Here is a 25556-nt window from a genome sequence, read left to right on the forward strand (position 1 = left end):
CTACATGTAGTTGATTTAATACACTTGACACTTTTTTTAATGAGCTGCTATGTTTTTATGACTGCATGTTATATGATTTAATAAGTAGTAGCTGTTGATGTGGCAATTCATTATTAAATCGTGTAGGCTATCTACAGTTACAAAGGTAGCACCAGATAAAATAAAAAAAAACAGCCGAAATGAACCTTAAAATGCCGGTCATCTGTGGTAAATCATCAATAAGCAATAGCATGTGGCATGATAAGATGTGCACATAAATATATATCCCTGTGTGGTCCACACCAAATCACATTCACCAACACAACATAAACAGCAGCTCCTCGTCTTCTTCTGAGTTTATTTCGCCAGTCAAGGTATGTGGTTGTAGTTGAAAAATTATGCTTTTAAATACACAATTTGGAGGGTTATTTAGTTTTTGACAGTTAAGACTACACACTTAGTTTCTTCTTTGCCACCAGTTATTCTTTTCAACAGTTAAATATTTGTATGCAGTTTTGATATTTAACTTCTGTAACAAAGATAGTCGTAGGTCAGGGATACATTTCATACAATAATGACGACAATGTTGATCCTTCAGTGTATTTCAGTTATTGACTCTTTTGTCTGGCTCAACCAGAACAATGAAACACAGTTCAGTTCTGCTTTTGCTGTTCCTTCTGGGGACGTGCTCGGCTTACACCTATCGTAAGTATGATCCTGCTATATCTGTGATACCTGTGATATCTTTGTCATAAAACATTTAAGTCCCCCCCCCCCAACACTCAAAACTGTGTTTTGCTTATTGTTACTTAACTTGGATGTTTGAGCGTCACTGTGCAAAATAATGGATGTGCAGAGTATCTGCAACTTTTCCTCACATCACAACTACTTTGGAGCACAACATGTGATGTGGAAGCTTGAAGCCTCCAGTGCACACTGGAATGGACTCTTTAGTGAAGTTGGAGACAACAGTCACAGATTCTGGATTTTTGAGTACATTGAATGAGTACATTTATTGAAAGCAGGTGTCTTAAAACAAGTCTGGAGGTTTACACATGAGTGATTGCAGGTTTTCACCAAACATTTTAATGTGTAGTTCAACTGTTTCATTCACAGAAAATGTGGCTTTGCGTGGAAAAGCGACCCAGTCAAACCGTTATGGGGAGAACCCGTTTGGAGCTGCCTCCAATGCTATCGATGGAAACCGTGAATCTGACTACAAGGCCGGATCATGCACCCACACTGTTGAACAGACCTACCCCTGGTGGAGAGTGGACCTGCTGGAGTCCTACATCGTCACCTCCATCATCGTCACCAACAGAAATGACTGCTGTGCAGAAAGGCTCAACGGGGCACTGATTCACATCGGCAACTCTTTGCAAGACCATGGTTCCGCAAACCCAGTGTGAGTGGACATAATGACTTCTTAAATACATGGTTTTACCCAGGACATTGATCCACCCAGATCTTGACGCAGCTCATCTTATGATCTATTAGCTCGTAAATGATGGACTAGAGAGACTCATTGAACATGTGGCTTTTGCTGTTTAAAATGGCTTTTTATGGCAAATTACATGTTGGAGTTATTTATTAAATTATATAGCTTTTTACCTTTCAATTACTGCAGTTATAAAGCAACTTCATGCACTGCTTCCTCTCTCTCTTTTAGGGTTGGTGTAATCCCTCATATTCCAGCAGGCAGGTCTTTAAAATTGACTTTTACCAAACTTGTTGAGGGACGATATGTGACTGTGGTTCTACCTGGTTTAAAAAGGATTCTTACACTCTGTGAAGTGGAAGTCTACGGGTACCGGGCCCCAACTGGTGAGGAATGAATATGTTACTGAAGCCACACAAGATGTGATTTTCTAGGTGATGCACCATACGAGAGTTTGAAATGCATTCATTTGAGTAACGAAAACGGGCAAAAGCATGTGCTTCCTGTTACTGATAGATTTCGTTTTAGCAAAGTAGTATCCATGATCTCTCCTCCCAACAATGTGCAAATAGTTGTGAATTCAAGTTTCGAGACAGACACAGATTGGGACACTTTGTTCTGCACAGAGCATCAAGGAAAACTGATTATCAGTGCTGATGTTTGTAAATGTGTTCTGTTTGCAGGAGAGAACCTAGCAATCCAAGGGAAAGCCACACAGTCATCAGTGAATGCTGGAGGCATTGCATATTATGCCATAGATGGGAATCGTGCCAGCGTCTGGAGCCAGAGTTCCTGTAGTGGCACACTCGAGGAGTTAAACCCCTGGTGGCGCCTGGACCTGGGCAAAACCCATAAAGTATTTTCTGTGAACATAACCAACTACAACGATCCTAATTTGCAACTTGCTGGAGCCGAGATTCGAATTGGAGATTCTCTTGATATCAACGGCAACAACAATCCCAGGTAGTTTAATGTCCATTAACTATACTGCTATAACCTACAGCTTGTGATTAATGGTATTGGGTAGCTATCATTGGGTTTGTTTGAAACACATTTATACTCATTATTTGGGTCATCAAATAATTTGGTACCTTTATCTGAGTAACCATTTATTCATCTGAACACTCAATGAGTCACCAAATTAATTTCTCCTTCTGCTAGGTGTGCTGTGATCTCAAGCATCTCTCCAGGTTTCACTGAAACCTTCCAGTGTAACGGGATGGACGGTCGCTACGTTAACATCGTCATTCCTGGAAGAACCACTTACCTTGTCCTGTGTGAGGTGGAGGTGTACGGCTCCAGACTGGATTAAGCCTGGCAATAATAATGACAAAGACAAAACTGTTTCTCAGTTAAAATTTGATTAAGTCTGATTTTATTTGTTCGTATTCCTTTGATGTTGATCTGTGCAGCACTGTGACTCAGTACTTAGCACTGCTGCCTTTCCACTTCAATCCCCGAGCAGAGCCTTTCTGTGTGGAGCTTGCATGTTCTCCCCATGTTTTCGTGGGTTTCCTAAGGGTACTCCAGTTTCCTCCCACCATAAAGACATGAATGCTAAGTAACTGACTACAGATGAAAATTAGCCGGTTGGATAACACTGGCACAATTACAGAAATGTTGGTCAATGTGCATTGTCCTCATACATTTTTTGAAAGAATTCGGAGGAAAAATTTAACAAAAGTAACAAAGGCAGCATATAAAAGGAAAACACAGAATACAAGGGCATGTTTAAATTGTTGCAATGTACATTCAACTTATGTCGTATGTAACCTCAAAATAAATGTATATTCCTCAGATTAACTTTACATGTTGCAAGAATAAAATTGACTAGACTGTGTCTGTGGCGACACTATGCCGCTTTGCTTGTTGGTGATGTTTGTTTTTCGTGCTGTATGCTTGTTCAGCTACGAATGGATTGAGATTTTCAAAAGTCATCAAGAAAAAGATCACCAGAGACTTTGAAAAAAGGGTCACAAAGATATAGTTCAGTAATTTCCATGAGCAAACGTTCCTCAAACATAAGTAATTAGTGCATTTGTATATTAGTTGTGGACAGGAGAGAGGGACATTTTTCACTGTGTTTGGGAATATGATCAAGTGAAGAGTTGAAGTGAGATGAAAGAAGCTCTGGAGGGTATACTGGACATACATTAAACATTTAACCTTAAGTTTTTCATTTTAGGTTCATACACTGATCAACATCATACATCTAATAAAGATATCCTTGCCTTCTTTGTTTACTACTTGCAAAAGAGTTATCTAACACTCAAAGACTTGTAAACCAAAGTTAATTAATTGGATTAAAGAATTGTCCATAACTCTACCTGTGGGACAAGATCATTTGCATTAGTAAAAGTAAAGAATTATTCGTTAAAAACATTTGAGGTCCTTTACAATATATAAAAAAATCTTGATCTAAGTAACGGGATGAATGTGGCCGACGAGGTGTAAATAGAAGTGGTCCTCTGCAGTTGTCTGAACTATTTGAACTTCTTTTAATACTTTATTGTTCTGTGAACTATGTCTTTGATTTTTACACAATGTACAAATTAGAGATGGTCTGATACCATTTTTTGCTTCCCCATACGATTCTGATACCTGAACTTGCGTATCGGCCGATACCGAGTACCGATCCGATACCAATGTGTCATATATTTTATTCTGTTTTAACAGCTGTATACTACAATCCCTGTATGGATGTGATATTATTTCTATCTTTGTTGTCGGTCTGGCTCAGGTTAAACTCTTTGTGAAACATGAACAAACACAAACAATGAACGCCCCAGAACTTTCTTTTATAATGCAGTTTGACAGTCAGTTATAACAGAAAAAGAACATAAATAAACTACTTTAATGTAGATTTTCTTTAGGGCTTTCTTACGTGGTATCGGATCGGTGCATAAACTCCAGTACTTCCCGATACCGATACCAGCGTTTTAGGCAGTATCGGAGCTGATACCGATACTGGTATCGGTATCGGAACATCTCTAGTACAAATAATGAAAGTCTGACATGAGTCTAACAATATGGGAACTCCTTTGAAAAGCAGGGTCATCTACAGTAAATAATAATAATAATAATAATAATAATAATAATAATAATAATACATGTATAATTCATTGCATTTTGCTATTTTCTTTTAAAGGCTCTGAACACCCTCACAGATGTTTTCAGTTTCAAGTCACAGGCTTTAAATGTCTGACATATAGGGGAAAGCCTCAGTTTAATGTCAGACAATAATCTATGTGCCTTTGATATCTTCCTCATACTAAATAATAACATATTGGCTTTGTTATTGGAGATTCTTTAAAAGAAATAATAAAGATTGATTGATTTGGTACATACAGCACCAGGACAGTGTATGTGAGCACAACTGGATTACCAGCTGTGTAGTCTCGCTTTGCCAGACCTTGCTCCACAGTGCTGTGGAGCAAGGTCTGGCTAGTCCACACATCTTTCTGGGATGGGAGAAAAACGTTTTTTTTTGACATTTCTTTCAACCAATCCCAATTGTCTTGGGCGATGCTAAGCGCTGCACAGAGCCCCGCATGGTGCCCCGCATGGAGCCCTGCACGGAGCCCTGCACGGAGCCCTGCACGGAGCCCTGCACGGAGCCCCGCATGGAGCCTCAGTGTGTCTGCAAAATAGCCTCGGGAAGGAACTTGTTTACGTTCAAAAGTTGTTTTAGTCGTGCAACAGAAAACTCAGATTGGACAGATAGTCTAGCTAGCTTGATTCCCAGGTGCCCCAAAAGCCCTGGTTTCATTGTGTTGACATTGTTTTAAGGTATTTTTAATAATTGTAATTAAGTTTGGGAGTATACTCAAAGCACAATATCAATTGACATGATAAGGGCTTTAAGATGAGTCCTGCTTCATCATCTGGAACCAGTTCCAACAACTGTTGGTAGACCTCGGTCTAAGTGTTTACTAAGAATTGTATGCATCCAAATTAATACGGGTTACACCACACAAACTACTTCTACTCAGAGATTAGTTGTTTCTACCCAGTGACTGCCAGGTGAAGCTGTTGTGGAGATAACTGACCCAACTGACAGAACTACCATTAGCTTGCTTATATCTTACCCATTCAGTGAAGAGTTAAAGATGTAATATGGAACAGGGTGAACATATCTGACCTGAAACTTGATTAATGCTGTTTAGTAATGATGCCAATCTCAAAGACTTTACATTTCACAAAAACAATAAAACATATCTGAATTTACAAAACGTTATCCCAATAACATTTGACTTATGAAGTAAATAGCATAAGTTAGGATTGGATTTATCTCATGCTGTTGTATGTGAGAATTTACACAATAAAGAAAAAAAGATATTTACTACTACTCTACTACTCTGAAACTACTACGTCTTTCCATGTATGCAGACATAAAGAAACTAAGTAATACCTACATTTACGAAAGCTATATCTTGTGTGCATCTAAAACTGTATCTTTTTGCAAGTTAAGCTTTCTGATATTGGGCTATATGAATAAAAATTGACTTGAGTTGAAAAATTTACTTAATGTGAACTCTAGGTGATGCCTCCGTCTCAATTTCTATACAGCAGAGTTTGAGCTGCATTGTTTTGAATGAAGGAAACGGGCAAAATGCATTAACTTCCTGTTGGATCTCTCCTTTGCAAAGCTGCACGTAGGCCCTATCAGACTCTAACATGCAATAGTGAGACTTATATTGAAAATAAATTAACATCTAAACAATTGTTTATGGGTAATATATATTGGGAAATCATAATAAATAATTTTGCAGAAAAATGTTTGCATATTTATCATACATACTGTGTATACTGTCATACAACACAATTTACACATTTACGTCTGCTAGCTGTTGGTGCACCCTTCATGTATTGCAGACAGTGCTGGTCCAAATAAACAACTTACAACTTTCCATGACCTAGCCATGTTTTACTGCAGTTCCATCTTACCACTAGAAAGGGCAACAATGTGCAAATAGTTTTGCATTTCAGTTTCAAGACACTCACAGATTGTGGAAATTTTTTATTCTGCAGAGAGCATTAAGAAAAACTTTTCAGTTCTCATATGTGTCCCTTATGGCACTCCCATTACCAACAGTTTAATATATTTCCATTCTCATTTAAGTCAATACATTTTTTTACAATTATAATTATCCATGTCAATTAGAATCAATGTGTACAGAAATATATTATATTATTATTATGAACATATTCTCTCCTCATTGTTCTCATGTGGTTTCACACTTCATTGTTTGTCTTTTGAGCATCAACATTAGATTCCCGATAATGACAAGTACATATTATCTAATCAGACAGGACTTGTGCCCTATGTGATTCACCTGGTAGTGTGTCAGCAACATTACAATTCTTATCTCTGTGTTTATATCTGACCAGGAAGGACAACTGTAGTTACTAAGGAATTGACAGTAAACAGCAAGTAAATGTGGCATGTTTTTCAAAACAAAAGGCAGCCTATAAAAGCAAAGCACATCATAAAAGTTGACATTGTTGCAATGTACTGTACATTCAACTCATTCAACTAATTTCATGAACTTCTGCACCCAGATTTTGTCAAAATCTAGTGTTAAAACCTTCATTCTTTCAGCTGAAGCTGAAGTTTCATGAATGATGTGGCAATAAAGTATTGAATCTTGAATCTAAAAAAACAAAGGTAGTACTAGACAAAACAAACATAAAAATGAGCCCTGAGAGCTGATCCCTGATTTCCTTGATTGCAGACTCAAGCCTTATCTACATACAAGGACAAAGACAAGTCATCTGTGGTAAATCATCAATAAACAATAGCTTGTGCCATGATAAGACGTGCACATAAATATCCCTGTGTGGTCCACACCAAATCACATTCACCAACACAACATCAACTGGGGCTCCTCGTCTTCTTCTGAGTTTATTTCGCAAGTCAAGGTATGTGGTTGTAGTTGAAAAATTATGCTTTTGGATACACAGTCTGTAGGGTTGTTTGATATTTGTCAGCTTACTCTGCACTGGCAGTTAAGATTTCACACTTTCTTATCTGCCACCACTTTAGATATCTAACTTCTGGAGCAATTGATTGTTGTAGACCAGGGATAGATTTCATACAGTAATGATAACAATGTTTATCCTTCACTGTAATTCTATTGTTGACTCTCTGGTCTGTCTCAACCAGAACAATGAAACACAGTTCAGTTCTGCTTTTGCTGTTCCTTCTGGGGACGTGCTCGGCTTACACCTATCGTAAGTATGATCCGGCTATATCTGTGATACCTTCGCTATAGTCCCCAACATGTAAAAACTAGTTTTGCTTATTGTTTTCTCACATGTTTGAGCTTTACCGTGCAGAATGATTTTTGTAAAGAGTTTGACACTAGATGGCTGTTTTTAAATTAATCTGCTGAAGAACGGAAAGGTTCTTTACCTAAGAACACCTCACCAGGACAGATCTGCACAATTTTATACCAATATGCAGACAGAGTTAGTTGAGTGCCAATTGCATTGCTGTAAAAGGAAAAGCCATGTGAGTGAATAACTGCGCAAAATGACGTGGTGTAAAGAGAAACGTTGAATGGACCCAGAAGTGAACCCTGCGTTACTCCAGGATTGAGTTTGCAAGGTTCAGACACAGATTATCTCCAAGTTACCCTGTAAGTGCGGTCCTTAGAATGAAGTGGAAGAAGGGAGATAGGTCTGTAATGCTTTACATCAGAGGGGTTGAGTGTGTTTTTTAAAGAGGTTTGGTAATTTACAAACATTCTTCCCTTAAACATTTTAACGTGTATTTCAACTGTTTCACATTCACAGAAAATGTGGCCTTGCGTGGAAAAGCGACCCAGTCAGACCGTCTTGAGCACACATTTGGAGCTGCCTACAATGCTATCGATGGAAATCGTGATCCTACCTTCAGTGGCGGTTCATGCACCCAGACTGATGAACAGACCAACCCCTGGTGGAGAGTGGACCTGCTGGAGTCCTACATCGTCACCTCTATCATCATCACCAACAGAGGAGACTGCTGTGCAGAAATGATGAACGGGGCAGAGATTCACATCGGCAACTCATTACAAGACAATGGTGCTGCAAACCCAGTGTGAGTGAATGTTAGTACTTCTTAAAAAGGCTACAGAATTTCCACCAGGAAATTGTTTAGCAGGGGTAAGCCACCCTAACCCTGACATAGCTCATTTTATGATTTATAGCTAGTAGATGATGCACTAAATGTTAGCTACACTCATTGAACAGGTTGCATTTGCTGTGTGAAATACTGCGTCTACTCTTTTTCCAGCAGATTAAGTGTTGGTGTTATTTATTACTTTAAATTGCTATTCCCCTTTCAAGTGGCGCAGTTATAAAACTTTATTGCAATGCTTCCTCTCTCTCTTTTAGGGCTGGTGTAATTTCTCATATTCCAGCAGGCAGGTCTTTAAATATGACTTTTACCAGACTTGTGGAGGGACGTCATGTGACTGTGGTTCTACCTGGTTTAAAAAGGATTCTTACACTCTGTGAAGTGGAAGTCTACGGGTACCGTGCCCCAACTGGTGAGGAATGAATATGTGGCTGAAGCCACACAAGATGTGATTTGATGCCACCGCCTAATTTCCTATACAGCTGCGGTCACACCATAGTTTAAACTGCATTCATTTGAATGAAGAAAAAACTTTACTGTTACACATAGATCTCTCCTTGGCAAAGTTAGTATCTATTTAAGCTGCATGTGTCTTAACTCAAACATGCATAATAGATTGTTTTTTAATTGTTTTTATTAATGAACATCTTAAAAATGATTCATAGGCAATGTATTTTGGTAAATTATACAATAAATCATTTCTCAAAAGTTGAGATTTGCAAATGTTTCGTACATACTGACATAACGCAATCTACAAATTTACTACTGATGGCACTGCTGCATCGTTCAAGTTGTTCCGTGCTGGTCCAAATAAACAAAAGACATCTCTACAACTTTCCATGACCTCTCCTTTTTTAACTGTAATTTCTTCTTATCACTGAAATTGGTAACAATTTCAGTTTCAAGACAGATCATGGCCAATTTGTTCTTCAAGGAAAACTAGTTTTCAGTGCGGATATTTGCAAATGTTTTCTGTTTGCAGGAGAGAACCTGGCACTCCAAGGAAAAGCCACACAGTCATCCCAACATTCTACAGGCACGGCATATAATGCTATAGATGGGAATCGCGCCAGCGTCTGGAGCCAGGCCTCTTGTTCTCACACAGTCCATGAGTTAAACCCCTGGTGGCGACTAGACCTGGGCAAAACCCACAGAGTGTTTTCTGTTACCATAACTAACTACAAAAATCTTAATTTACAACTTGCTGGAGCTGAGATCCGAATTGGAGATTCTCTTTTTGACAATGGCAACAGCAATCCCAGGTAGTTTACAGTCCGTTAACTTATATATATATATATATATATATATAATACTATAACTAAAAAAAGTTAAGTAAAGGATATCTGTCTTTGGGTTTGTTTGAAACATGAGCAATAAAAAAGAAAACAAATAATAGAGGTTTGGTGTAATTTAGCAGCAACTTACCGTATTTCTATCAAATGTTTCTATTATCTATCTGTTATTCAAACGATCATTCGATGAGTTAACACACAAATTTATTTTTCTGCTAGGTGTGCTGTGATCTCAAAAATCTTTCCAGGTTTCACCGAAACCTTCCAGTGTAACGGGATGGACGGTCGCTACGTTAACATCATCATTCCTGGAAGAAGCGAGTACCTGTGCCTGTGTGAGGTGGAGGTCTACGGCTCCAGACTGGATTAGGTCTGAGGAGGTTCCAAATGTATAACAACGATATGTTACATTGCAGACGTCAGCTGATGCTATTGCATAGCCTCATGTTGCAATCATCAAGTACTTGAGTATTTGGGTGGATGACAGGCTCTCTTTTAGAGTGCATACAGAGAACCTTTTTTTCTGAGAAGAAAAAAATGGAACTCCCTTCTATTGCATTTCAAAACTTCCCCATTTTTATGATGTTAAAAAGGTGGTTAAAGGAGAATAAAAAATGCAATCATGAATTAAAATTTTATGAGCACCCACAGCTGTTTTGTGTGCTGTGTGCATACTGTCTCTGTGTACATAGTGAACAGTTTAAAAAAAAAAGAAGCCTGTTGTATCGATATGCTGTTTGTATATTTGTTCACCTGCCTGGGCACTGAGGATGATGATTAGCCTCTGGCTTTGTATAATACATTACATACATACATTTCAAGTGTTGAAATGGAATGTGTATTATACCTGATCCTTGTCACACAAAAATGTCCATCCATCCATCCATCTTCATCCGCTTATCCGGGGTCGGGTCGCGGGGGTAGCAGCTCCAGCAGGGGACCCCAAACTTCCCTTTCCCGGGCCACATTAACCAGCTCCGACTGGGGGATCCCGAGGCGTTCCCAGGCCAGGTTAGAGATATAATCCCTCCACCTAGTCCTGGGTCTCCCCCGAGGCCTCCTCCCAGCTGGACGTGCCTGGAACACCTCCCTAGGCAGGCGCCCAGGGGGCATCCTTACCAGATGCCCGAACCACCTCAACTGGCTCCTTTCGACACAAACATGTAAATATATAAAAAACTAGTGAAGACACTGAGGGCTAGGCTACATTCTTAAGTGTTCTTTGTCGCCTATGGGGACATATTACTGCTGCCTCCTTTACTTCAACGCCTTGACTCCGTGTATCACTGTTCTCCAAACTCATTGTCCCGATGGCTGGGGAATGAGGCAGATGGACCAGGGTGTGCTCGCTGGCTAACTTTTTTTTTCTTCTTTTCTTTTTAACAATGTTTGTATTGTTTTTTTATTAGTACGTCGAAGCCCATAACAAAATCTTTCTCCCAACATCTGCCGTATTACAAGAACCAATAAAACATTACTGGTTATATAGTGAATTCAATTGCGGGTTAGCTTAGCGCTGTTAAGTGTGGTCAAAATAATCATACTAAAAATAACTTAATGAGCGTGTTGAACCAGGACATTGTATTATTTACAATTACTCTTGAACGTATCATCTGGTGTTTTAAGGTATTCCTGTGTTTTACCAGAAGTTCTTCTTTTCGTTGGAGCCACTAGAGAGGTCAAAGGTTATATGACGCAATTGACAGGCAACCAAGCGATATTCACTGGGTTTGAACATTGTTGGAATAGTCATTTTTTGACATCTTTATTCAGTAATATATGTAAATATATATATGTAAAATCTCCAACAAATGCAATAATGACTTGTTTGAGGAAAGTTTGCTTATAACTACAGTACCCAGCTGTTTAAGGAAGTATACTCAGCCTTAAGAAAAATGAAACTTCATTTTTGTGTCCTGCTTTTAAAGTCCCAGGGGATCCTTTTTGGATGATTTTTGAAATCTCACTCTGTCCATAGCTGAACAAGCATACAGCACGAAAAACAAACATCACCAACAATCAGAGCAGTGTAGTGGCGCCACAGGATGGAGCCACCTTGACTCTCACACACAGACACAGCTAATGTCACATTATTTTATTCTTGCAACATGATAAGGAAATGAGAGGAATATTCCGTTCTCTTCATACATCCATGGAATATTCAGGTTACATTAGACATTAGCTGAATGGACATAGCAACAATGTAAACACGCACTTTTGTTAAGCGTTTTCATTTTATAGGCCACGTTTTGTTTAAAAAAAAAAGTGCCACATGTACTTGCTGTTTACTGTCAATTCCCACATAAATACAGTTGTACATGTGTATTTTGAATTCGCAGGGATTCAGTTTAGATGCTGAAAAGACCACATGAGGACAAATAAGGAGGAAATAGGTCCATAATAATATAAAATAAAACTACAAAAACTCAGAAAATGTGTTTGATTTCTGTACACACTGATGATGATGGACATGGATAGATATCATTATATGAAAACTGATGGACCTTAATGAATTGGGTGAATTACTATTGTCACCATTACGATCTGGCTGGGTTGCTTTTTCAGACAATGCCGCATTAACTTTAAATGACATTACAGTTTTACTGGATTAGCTCTAGTTTAACAAGCTAGAACTCCCATCTGTCTGTAGATAGCAAATTAATCTTAATCTATGATTGCAACATGAGTCTGTACAAGAGTATTATGGAGTTATATTCCTATCTTTATTCAAGAACGCATTATTTCAATTTGAGAGCATTTCTCACTAATATTACGTTCAGATGTTGTAATAATTTCCCTCAAAACCTTGCTCTCACACTCAAATAGTCACTGCTCGCGCTTGGATTTGCTGTGCTTGTGCTCAAACTTTGTGCTTGGACTCAGATATTTCTCCTTGCACTCAGGCTGATTCTGCGCGCTTGCAAATCTTCTCCTCTCGGATTTTTCCTGCGCTCTCGGATTGTTTGTGTGACAACCCTATCAAAATTCAGCAACCAATAGAATGCCAGCTGTAGTGTTGACCAATGAAATGATCCCTGCCCCGTTGAGGGTGCGTTCGTTTTATGTTAGAACATCCGTTGCGGAGGGCTCCTCTGTAACCATGGATCTGTAACCCAAGTTTATTTACCCCCGCCGTCCATCGCTTTATTATTAGTATATGTCAATAATGTGCACAGAATGGTCGACGCTCTTTCACCTGCACCCATCAGGAAACGGGAGAAAGCTTTGAAGTGGGACATATCAAGTTACGTACACAACTATGAGGGTGAGTAACATAAATTAAGCACATAGCATATGGCGCTAGCCATAGCTAGCCTAGCTTGATGTCCGTAAACAAATAGCTTTTCTTTTATACCGGTAGTTTAGCTAGCTAGATTGAACGACATATGATGGACAGTATGTGTGTATTTACAACTGGTATTTAATGACCCCACTTTGTATTTTTTCCTCGTTTGGTTAACCATGTTCCTGGGGATTTGGCTAATTTCAGACATGCTAGCATATAGCCTAGCTTGATGTCCGTAAACAAATAGATTTTCTTTATAGTTTAGCTAGATTGAACAACATATGACGGACATTATGTGTATTTAATGACCCCACTTTGTATTTTTTCCTTGTTTGGTTAACCTTGTTCCTGGGGATGTGGCTGATTTAATGTTAGAGCCAATAGTAAAACCTAAACTGTACTAATACATGGATGTATTAAGAGAAAGTGGTACTGCCTTGGAAATGCAACATCCGGTCTCAGAATATGAAAAAACTGGCATTTTTTTCATTTCTGTTTTCTAGTGATTTAATTTTTTGTTATATGAAATAGAAAATGAAAATCGAAGCATGTTTTAAATTTTCACATTCCCTTTTGAGCATGAAACGGAAAAAAACACCTTGTATTTCAATTTTGTATTTTAAACCGAAAATCAAATAACCATTTGTTAATGGTTATACCTGTTAATATAACCTGTTAATGAAATGAAAATCGAATGACCAAAACATACACTGACCGTTTAGGGTCAGTGTATGTTTTGGTCATTCGATTTTCATAATGCATTAGTCATTATAGTTCAATAGCCTATATGTTTTACTTGTATTTATTTCAGGGGACTTTTATTTATTTCCGTCTATTTATTTGCACGTTATATTCAAAGGAAGTTTGGTTATCTCACAGACTCAGACTAAAAGCAAGCCTGCCTGACATCAGTGCATCAAAGCATATCACTATCTGCAAAGAAAAGAAAATATGAATAAAACACGAGCGCGGCAGATTCGTCTGATTCCCAGCTTAGCTAGAGTGGGTAACGCTAGCTCTGCAGACGGCCCAGAGTCAGTCAGCACAGGGGAGCGCACATAGAGCGAACCAGGGACCCAGGTCATAGGGCTGGTGGCTAGCTGCTAGCTAGCTGCAGCGGCAGCAGCGAACATTATAACATTAGACCCAGCACCGGAGGTCTGATCCCCATGATCTGATCCCGAACCGCCGGTGACTTTCTGCCAGATCAGCAAGCTTAACGGCAGCAACAGAAAGTTTGCGGGGACCAGATTTTGGCGCTGTAACGGTAACGTTACAGCCGTGAACTGAAAGTCAAGTCCTCAACTGGTTTGACTCTCTTCAGGCGAAGTTGTCTGCTGCGGGTAGAGACGGAGAGTCAGAGGAAGGCAGGGAGAGAGGGGACTAAAGAAATGTGACATTATGAAATAAAAGTCCCTCCAATCATTATCAAGAGTATAGCTAGGTTTTCAAAGTAATTTTAGCCTGGGCTGAAAGCAACATAACAGCCACATAACAGTGGTAGCCTACACTGGCGCTGTTGCATTGGAAATGACAACATCCGGTCTCTGAATATGAAAAAACAGGCCTTTTTTTCGTTTCTATTTTCGAGTGATTTTATTTTTTGTTATAAGAAATAGAAAATGAAAATAAAAACATATTTTAAATTTCTCCCATCCCCTTTTGACCATGAAAAGGAAAAAAATGCCTTGTATTTCAATTTCAAATTTTGTATTTTAAAACAAAAATCAAATAACCATTCATTTTGTTTTTTAATACCTGTTTATGAAATGAAAATCAAATGACCAAAACATACACTGACCGTTTAGTTTATCATCTACTAACCAATTGTTAATAAGATGAGCTGAGTCAGCATCTTAGGGTGGCTTGCGTCTGCTATACAATTTCCTGGGGGAAACCCTGTATTTAAGAAGTACTAACGTTCACTCACACTGGGTTTGCAGCACCATTGTCCACCAAGAGTTGCCGATGTGAATCTCTGCCCCGTTGAGCCTTTCTGGAAAGGCGTCTCCTCTGTTGGTGATGATGATGGAGGTGACGATGTAAGACTCCAGCAGGTCCACTCTCCACCAGGGGTTGGTCTGTACAACAGTGTGGGTGCATGATCCGGCAAAGTAGTCAGATTCACGGTTTCCATCAATAGCATTGTGGGCAAAACCATACAAGTCCGCATAACGCTCCGACTGGGTCGCTTTTCCTCGCAAGGCCACATTTTCTGTGGATAAAACAGTTAAATGTTAAAATTTACAAGTTGTGAACACATCGTTGATATACAGTATGTCCCGCTTTAGCAGATGAATGTGAAAACTGCATTCTAGTGTAAAACTCTGGACATCAATCATACTGCACAGTGACGCTCAAAAGTCCAAGTGATAACAAAAAGCAAAACACATTTTGATTGGAGGTGGACTTTAACAGAGATTTTACAGATATAGCAGGATCATACTTACGATAGGTGTAAGCCGAGCACGTCCCCAGAAGGAACAGCAAAAGCAGAACTGATCTGTGTTTCACTGTTCTGGTTGAGACAGACCAGAGAGTCAATAATAGAAATACACTGAATGAATAAACATTGTCATCATTATTACTGTATAAAATCTATCCCTGACCTACAACAACCAGAATTTAGATACTTATACTGCATAAAATAAATTAACAGTTAAAATGAAAAACTAGTGTCAAATAAGAAACTACATGTGTGTAGTCGTAACCAATGCACAAGACAAAAATCAAATAAGCCTACAGACTGCGTATTTAAAAGCACCATTATTTAACTACAACCACATACCTTGACTTGCGAAATAAACTCAGAAGAAGACGAGGAGCCCCAGTTGATGTTGTGTTGGTGAATGTGATTTGGTGTGGACCACACAGGGATATTTATGTGCACATCTTATCATGGCACATGCTATTGTTTATTGATGATTTACCACAGATGACTTGTCTTTGTCCTTGTATGTAGATAAGGCTTGAGTCTGCAATCAAGGAAATCAGGGATCAGCTCTCAGGGCTCATTTTTATGTTTGTTTTGTCTAGTACTACCTTTGTTTTTTTTAGATTCAAGATTCAATACTTTATTGTCACATCATTCATCAAACTTCAGCTTCAGCTGAAAGAATGAAGGTTTTAACACTAGATTTTGACAAAATCTGGGTGCAGAAGTTCATGAAATTAGTTGAATGAGTTGAATGTACAGTACATTGCAACAATGTCAACTTTTATGATGTGCTTTGCTTTTATAGGCTGCCTTTTGTTTTGAAAAACATGCCACATTTACTTGCTGCTTACTGTCAATTCCTTAATAACTACAGTTGTCCTTCCTGGTCAGATATAAACACAGAGATAATTGTTTTAATGTTGCTGATACTGCTTGACATGGATGAATATAATTGTATGAAAATGTATTGACTTACCAACACCAAAACTACACCAACACCAAAACACCAAAACAAATTCCTTGTATGTGTTAAAAAAACGTACTTGGCAATAAAACCAATGACAACCCATAATGTCTGTAATGTCTTTGCATTCACATTAAAAATATAAAATTGATGCTGAAAACACAAACAATGAAGTGTAAAACCACATGGACAAAATAGTTGAGAATATGTCCATGATAATATCAAATAAAAACAGAGAAGCAATAAAAATGTGTGTACACACAGATGATGATTAACATGGATGAATATTATTATGAAAATTGATTTGACTTTAAAATGTATTATGCCACACTGTTGCACTGGGTGACATGTTCCTTTATCACCATGAAAAACACACACACACACACACACACACACACACACACACACACACACACACACACGTTTATTTTGTAAAGCACAGTGCAGCAGCTGACACAATGAATTTGACAAAGGAAAGCTCCTCGAGATCAGAAGCCAGTCACAAATGCATTCCTAAGTTTGAACGTATACGTTCCTTTCTACATTCTTGGTAACTAGTTAAGTCATTACCTAAATTACTATGCACCCTTAAAACTTAAGAAATGTCTTAGCTAGTAAAGACTTTACTGATGTGTAAATCAAGAGCAATCAACTATGTAAACAGAACATTTCAATAACATTTTCAGACGTGCATGTGCAAGTTTATCTTTTGTAAATGTACGATCACTTGAGTACAGAAACATCTGAAATGGGTCATTCTGCATAATGAGTACTTTTACTTTGGATACTTTAAGTATATTTTGCCATACACACGTACTTCTACTCAAGTAAGATTTTGAATGCAGGACTATCATTGTAATAGTTTTCTGTTGAAATTATATTTTTACTAATTTAAAAGGATCTAAGTACTTCTTCCACATTGTGCACTTCTTGCACATTGTGGTGTCATTATCACAACTCCTCAGATTGTATTATTGCTGAATTGTTGTAAGTTTTAAGTTATCGGAATGAGGCATGATTACATATTAAATGCCATTACACCTTAATATCAATAATTAGAGAGTAGACTAACTTGGTAAGCTAAATAAACTAGAGAGAGTTGGATTATGTGTGTGTGTTTTCAGAGAGAAAAACAGAGAAGTAGAAATAAGAAATGCTGAAACAGACATTTAAGTGATGTTGGCATAAAACAGAAGTGTGCACATTGTGCAAAATAAAAACCTGAGACTAAGCAATTTCAGCATTAACGGTTACTGTTCCCTCCATTCTTTTCCTGCAAATTTGATATGTTGGTAACTTTCCATGGACTAAAGCCAGACATATAATCATGGGACCCTGGTCTCTACAGGGTTGGACTGCAATTTTGGTGTCAAAGATGGCAGCGATTTGCACCAACCCCTGCACACTTGCTCCGAACACATAAAGAAAGGCTGACACTGTTTTCTGCTGTTTTTCTCACATGGTTGGTTAACGAGCAAGCTGCAAAAGAACTCAATCACACAAATGCCTTTAAAGTACGATACTATTAGATGGTGAGTAATGAGCATCAGGCTGTTCGCAAAATCAATGTCTGAACTGAAGTCGTTGGTTATAAGTTTGTTTAGTGGTCCATTTTAATCAAGCTATAGTGTGGAGAGATGATTGTGCACATTGCAATACCCCTCTGTAAAAGTACTGTTACAAGAAGAAGTAGTTGGGCAGAGTGGGCCCTTTGAGAGTGTTATATTTTATTGTGTATCATATAATTTGATTATTAGATGCTTTAGGGTATATACACGACTTTCCACTTCCAGGATTGCTCCGCTGGAAATTACGCCTGATGTCCCTTGTTTAGGCCGGATGTCCGTTGCTTTGGGGTTCCTTTGTGTTGGCATTTTAAACTCCTGTGGATATATGAGGACTTAACTGCTCCTGAGATCTCTGCAGAGTAAATCCAGACAGCTAGCTAGACTATCTGTCCAATCTGAGTTTTCTGTTGCACGACTAAAACAACTTTTAAACGTACACATGTATGTTCCACTAAAACAAGTTCCTGCCCGAGGCTATTTTGCAGAGGCGCACCTCTCCGAGGTATAGTGCAGTAGAAGTATAGCGTAGCATAAAATGGAAATACTCAAAGTAACTCAACATTGTACACTTGTACTTGAGGACATTAGTTATTTCCATTCCTTAGTTATTCCACCACTGCCACTAAGTGAGTGTAACAGTCATTTGTTTCCTATTATTTCTTTTAAGTTATTAATCTTAAACCAATAATATTGGTAAACAATGGACATGAATTGAGTGATCTTTGGCATACTTCTCTGCATGTACTTGGATAACCTCTGAAATTAAACTCACAAGTAGGGAAGTGAAATCAAGTGCATTAACCATCAAGGGAGTTAACCAATGGGCTGTGATTGGGTAAGTGCTGAATATGAATTTGATCTGATTCTGATGATTGGTTGGACATGGTTTGACTGATGTAGAAGTGAAGAAAGAGATGCATATAAAGGGCAAAAGAATAGCTTAGTTTAGTTTGGGAGCCTTTTTTCTCATCAGACATCAGAGAGTCGAGGTCTCGAGGTAACACTTTTAATTTCTTTTGAGCATCAGATCATCCAGTACATGAGTTCCTGTGTATCCTGCTGTCTTAACTTGCTTTTCGCTGCTTGAGAATATATTACTTTACAAAAGATATGTAGTTCTGCAGCATAAGGAAGCAAATAATTTAAACCTTAATCCTAATTGTGAACTTCAACCACAACCGAATACTTACGTACTATATCTTTGCACTTTCTCCTATTTTGTTGAAATCTAACACATTCAACATTTCCGTTGTTATCACTCCTCCATAATTCTAATGCAATACATTTCTCAACAGTGTTCAACAGTAATAATGAAGATTAAAAAGTGTACATGGTCAAGTAATGACTCTCATCTTTCTCAACCAGAATGATGAAACTGTATGTTTTCCTTCTGCTACTCCTCCTGGAGACGTGCTCAGTTTCCACTTATGGTAAGCATGATCCAACAGTATGTGTGATGTCTTCATTGTAAAACATCACCAGTAGGTAACTATATGTCTGACTGTTTTGTTAGCAAGAAAAGTAAAAAAGTATCTGTTACACTTTACTTGATGGTATCTACATAAGAGTGACATGACACTGTCATGAACGTGTCATAAACATTATAAACAAGTCATAAACATTTATGACATAACGCATCTTTTAGTAAGTGTCATTCGGTTTTTGTCATGACAAGTTATAGTTAGGGTTAGGGTTCATGTGTCATGACTGTCATGACAGTGTCATGTGTTCATGACAGTGTCATGTCACTCTTATGTAGATACCTTCAAGTAAAGTGTCACCAAAGTATCGTTATACAAATAATTTGTCTGGACATAAGCAAGTTTTTCCCTCCATAGAAAAACATATACTCATAAGCAACAAATGTTGGGTAACAAAAGCTTTACAACAGCTTTTTTTAAATGCAATTTTGTGTTTATAGCAACAGAATTGTGTTCTGCATAAAAAGTTGGGAAATGCTCACATTACATTTGTGTGCTGCATTAGCTAGTTTCTCCAAATGTTGTTTTGTAGTTGGACTGTATTAGCAGATTAACTTCCTCTTTTCTGCAACAAATTCCTGCGGGATTTTTGTATATATTTGTATAAATAAATACAGAAAACATCTTCAATCTCCAATTCGACAACCATGCGTGTCACAGCATAGATAATAAACACTGAGAAACACATTAATCAATTTGGCAACATGTGCACTGTAATGCAACATGCTGCAAATACAAAGAACACATCCAGAAAGACATCAAATCCAGAAAGACATCAAATCCAGAAATCCAGAAGACAGAAACACACTATAGTTGATAACAATTGGGTTGGAAAATTACCTGAACGGTTTAAGTTTACACCTAGTGTGGACAGGTAACAAGCAGACAGGTAACATGTATCAGGCAGGTAACAGAATGCTGCATTTCAACTGGGATGATCTAAGAAGGATCAAAAGGAGGCAAACTTGTATGTGAGTGTGGCCGATAAGTGAATGGGATGCAGGTGAGGAGGTGAGTGGGAGAGGCCAGGCAGAGCTGGGGACAAGCGGGAAAGTCCGAGGGCATCTGGTGGACGGATGGAAAATGGCAATGATTTGGTTTGAAGGACTAAATATGGGTCTGAAGAGGAGGGACAGAAAGACGAAGTGTGACAGGACCACAGTTAAGTTATTAGTTGAGACACTGATTAAAGCTTAATTAAAGCTTAACAATTCACAAACGATATTTCATATCTTTTGTATGTATTTTAACTCTCATTCCTAGAAAATGTGGCCTTGCGTGGAAAAGCAACCCAGTCAGACCGTTATGAGCACGCGTTTGGAGCTGCCGAAGCTGCTATTGATGGAAACCGTGAATCTGGTTTTCATTCTGGATCATGCACCCACACTGATGAAGAGAGCAACCCCTGGTGGAGAGTGGACCTGCTAGAGTCCTACATCGTCACTTCCGTCATTATCACCAACAGAGGAGATTGCTGTGAATTAAGGATCAACGGGGCAGAGATCCACATTGGCAACTCTTTAGAAAACAATGGTGCCTCAAACCCATTGTAAGAAAATATCCTGCATTTTCAAAGAACACAATTGTTTGTGTAGGTTTGTCTGAGCATTTTGCTCAATGTTAACTCTGCCTTGTTTAAATAAAAAAGTAATGCATTGCGGAAATGTGCTAACATTGCGCTGACGTTACCACATTTTATGCGTCAATGTTAAGCTAATGGTAGGAATCAAGTTAGCCTAGCTTACTAGCTTCCACTTTCCCAAATAGAGAGCTGAGGTCCTGCCATCACATCCCGTCTAGCCTTTGTTCCACTAACTTCTGTAACTCCTTCACTGAAGGGATACTTTGCAGATTTATATCGAGCTCTGTGTCATCTTTGTGTGTGTGTGTGTGTGTGTGGGGGGGGAGGGGGTGTTAGATGACCCAGTGCATAGAGGAATGGGGCAGCTGACATCTGCTGAGGTCATCCAGCGGATTTAGAAGGATCTAAGTGATTGGTTTCGCTGACCGGTGGATCTCGGCAGACCTTCGCTGCTATGCTCTGCGGGGAGATCTGTGCACTGGCACTACGGAGAGAAAACAAAACACTTTTCATCTAATTACATTGCCCATACTGCCATGACACAGAGTTGTATTTAAATCAGCAAAATATCTCTTTAAGCATTTCTTTCATCGTTCTGAGAAAATGAAGCATGTTTCTGGGGCAGTAAAATGTGATTCATGTGCTGCTTTTTTATTCTCTTTCTTTAGGGCTGGTAAAATTTATAGTCTTGGTAGAGGCAAATCATTCACTCTGACTGTTACTGATCATGTGGAGGGACGTTATGTGACTGTGGTTGTACCGGGTTCATCAAAGATCCTTACACTCTGTGAAGTGGAAGTCTACGGGTACCGTGCCCCAACTGGTGAGAAATTGAGCTATTACATAAATAAATATTCAGGGATTTTCATCTTAATTATAAACTGCTGTATAAGCCAAAATAATCATATGACACATTTTTTGTTGATGTTATAAAGTCACCATGCTTATAAGCTAAATTTGCGATGTGATACATGTAGTTAGTACTTTAATTAGTGTATTTGTAGAGATGTTATGACTTTAAATGTAACATTTATACATCCTATTAATTAAAAAAAAAACATGGAGTAAATGGAGGTAAATCCTGCCCATGGCCGGAAACATTCGGGGCTCAGTCCAAACCTAGTGGGGCATGCTCACCCGGAGAGATTTTTTTCCCCATTTACAGCAGCTACTGTATATGCCCTATTATTCAAGCAATTTGAGATAATCCATTCATCCATCCATCTTCGTCCGCTTATCCGGTATCGGGTCACGGGGGTAGCAGCTCCAGCAGGGGACCCCAAACTTCCCTTTCCCGAGCCACATTAACCAGCTCCGACTGGGGGATCCCGAGGCGTTCCCAGGCCAGGTTAGAGATATAATCCCTCCACCTAGTCCTGGGTCTTCCCCGAGGCCTCCTCCCAGCTGGACGTGCCTGGAACACCTCCCTAGGGAGGCGCCCAGGGGGCATCCTTACCAGATGCCCGAACCACCTCAACTGGCTCCTTTTGACGAGAAGGAGCAGCGGCTCTACTCCGAGCTCCTCACGGATAACTGAGCTTCTCACCCTATCTCTAAAGGAGACGCCAGCTACCCTCCTGAGGAAACCCATTTCGGCCGCTTGTACCCTGGATCTTGTTCTTTCGGTCATGACCCAGCCTTCATGACCATAGGTGAGTGTAGGAACAAAAACTGACCGGTAGATTGAGAGCTTTGCCTTCTGGCTCAGCTCTCTTTTCGTCACAACGGTGCGATAAATTCAATGTAATACCGCACCCGCTGCGCCGATTCTCTGACCAATCTTCCGCTCCATTGTCCCCTCACTTGCGAACAAGACCCCAAGGTACTTGAACTCCTTCATTTGGGGTAAGGACTCATTCCCTACCTGGAGAAGGCACTCCATCGGTTTCCTGCTGAGAACCATGGCCTCCGATTTAGAGGTGCTGATCCTCATCCCAGCCGTTTCACACTCGGCTGCGAACCGATCCAGTGAGTGCTGAAGGTCACAGGCCGATGATGCCATCAGGACCACATCATCTGCAAAAAGCAGCGATGAGATCCCCAGCCCACTGAACTGCAACCCCTCTCCACCCCGACTACGCCTCGATATCCTGTCCATAAATACTACAAACAGGATTGGTGACAAAGCGCAGCCCTGGCGGAGGCCAACTCTCACCTGAAACAAGTCCGACTTACTGCAGAGAACCTCGCTTTGGTCGTACAGAGATTGGATGGCCCTGAGAAGGGACCCCCTCACCCCGTACTCCCGCAGCACCTCCCACAGTATCTCCCGGGGCACCCGGTCATACGCCTTCTCCAGATCCACAAAACTTAGACCGGTTGGGCATACTCCCAGGCTCCCTCCAGGATCCTTGCGAGAGTAAAGATCTGGTCCGTTGTTCCACGACCAGGACGGAATCCGCATTGTTCCTCTTCAACCTGAGGTTCGACTATCAACCTAACCCTCATTTCCAGCACCTTGGAGTAGACTTTACCGGGGAGGCTGAGAAGTGTGATACCCCTGTAATTGGCACACACCCTCTGGTCCCCCTTTTTAAAAAGGGGAACCACCGTAGAGCATAGAGGTAAGCCCCACCAGATCTAACCGGTAGCGCTCCACCTCCCGCACAAGTTCCGGCTCCTTCCCCCACAGAGAGGTGACGTTCCACGTCCCCAGAGCCAGCGTCTGCTGCCCGGGTCTGGTCTGTCGAGGCCCCTGACCTTCACTTGCCACCCGTGTGGCAGCGCACCCGACCCCAGCGGTTCCTCCCACAGGTGGTGGGCCCATTTGAGATAATACAATGCATAAACATCTGTACATCATTTCGGAAAAACATTAAACTTTCTAAGAAAAACAGTCATCCTGTAGAGCCTACATCCTATTTTGTATATTATTGTTTTTTTTTATATTATTGTTTTCCTACTCTCTTTATCATTCTGAACCCAGAACACAACAAATGTTGAGGATGACTCCTTTTCACTCCTGTCACCTTAAAAGAGGCAAGAGTTGTCTGATGTTATTATTTCCTAAGTTACATAATAGCATTAATGATCTTGAAACATACTTTTGTTACACTATGCTGGAGAAGGGTTCACAGAATAAACGTTTAGCTGACAAATGTGCTACATTTTAATTGATCCCATGATAATCTGGATTGCTCTAATTGTAAATCAAGGATCCACAAAAAAACATGTACACAATTATATCAGATTGATTCAGGGAATAGCATATTTGTACTAGAAATAACAGTTGATGGTATATCAAAAACCTCAAATATTTGGGGCTTTTGAGAAAACATTTGGGACTGGAGCCCCAAAAGCTACCCCCTCCACTCAGCCCCTGATCCTGTCTTTTCTGCAAATTAAATCACATTCATAGGAATACGATATTAGAAGTCACATATGTGGTAGCATTTAATAAGACCTACAATTTGTCATGATTTAGTTGTCATGTAAAGCTCAAACAAGTCCAGGTGAAAAAATTGTAATCTTTGTAAGTATTCTTTTTGCAGGAGAGAACCTGGCACTTCAAGGAAAAGCCACACAGTCATCACTGTACATGTTTGGCACTGCATACAATGCCATAGATGGGAATAATGGCAGCAGGTGGGAGGACGGCTCCTGCACTCACACAAACAACAACATCGACCCCTGGTGGAGACTGGATCTGCGCAAAACCCACAAAGTGTTTTCTGTTAAAATAACCAACCGAGATGAAGACGCAGAACGACTCAATGGAGCTGAGATTCGCATTGGAGATTCTCTCGCAAACTTTGGCAACAGCAATGCCAGGTAGCTTGTCACCTGTTAATTTAGAGTCCCTGGTTTCTTACTTTACATCTTTAGATACAGTTGTATTTCATATTTCAACACAGCATATTTTACTGCTGCTGTAATAAAAAAAAATGTTAGCACATTTAGGTCGACAGAGAAAGCTCTTCTCGCAGTTCCTACATTTGCAATCATGGCTGATCGTGCAAGCAACAAAGAGAAACCTTTTTGATTTCTGTTTCTTCTGCCAGGTGTGCTGTGATCACAAATATTCCAGCAGGTGGTGTTGGTGAGTTCAAGTGTAATGGGATGGACGGACGCTACGTCAACATAGTCATCCCAGGAAAAGAAGAGTTCCTGAGTCTGTGTGAGGTGGAGGTGTATGGCTCTCGCCTGGATTAGCTCTGAAGAAGTTCACAATGCGTAACAAAAACAAATCACTTCATTGTAAACTCATTCATTAGCTCCTAGTATGACAGTGATTCCATTTGTAGGATTTTGTTAACACCACTTCTTGTGCATACATATTATTAAGTTTGGCCATGTTTCAATTTCTAATCTAATGCTAGATTTTTGGTGTACTCTCAAAACCTGCTGCAAGATAAAAACTGTATGTCATCAATACTGAAATATAATTAAATCAATTAAAATTAAAA

The 25556-nt window shown here is 39.5% G+C and overlaps 1 protein-coding gene and 1 long non-coding RNA gene across 2 annotated transcripts; one reads left to right on the forward strand and one right to left on the reverse strand.

Moving 5' to 3' along the window:
• Positions 1-620: 620 nt before the first annotated feature.
• On the forward strand, positions 621-25556 carry LOC144518879 (uncharacterized). Its single transcript, XM_078251751.1, has 11 exons — positions 621-684; positions 1096-1384; positions 1649-1803; positions 2101-2380; positions 2579-2727; positions 7249-7339; positions 7584-7651; positions 8216-8501; positions 8798-8952; positions 24642-24921; positions 25152-25556. The coding sequence occupies exons 1-11, from the start codon at positions 621-623 to the stop codon at positions 25300-25302; spliced, it is 1968 nt and encodes a 655-aa protein (XP_078107877.1). The 3' UTR covers positions 25303-25556.
• On the reverse strand, positions 13848-16084 carry LOC144519183 (uncharacterized). Its single transcript, XR_013502089.1, has 3 exons — positions 15907-16084; positions 15569-15636; positions 13848-15333 (listed from the first exon to the last, which is right to left on the reverse strand). It is a non-coding gene; the product is annotated as an uncharacterized LOC144519183 (long non-coding RNA).

This window comes from Sander vitreus, chromosome 6 (genome assembly GCF_031162955.1).
Source record: "Sander vitreus isolate 19-12246 chromosome 6, sanVit1, whole genome shotgun sequence".
Classification (NCBI taxonomy): domain Eukaryota; kingdom Metazoa; phylum Chordata; class Actinopteri; order Perciformes; family Percidae; genus Sander; species Sander vitreus.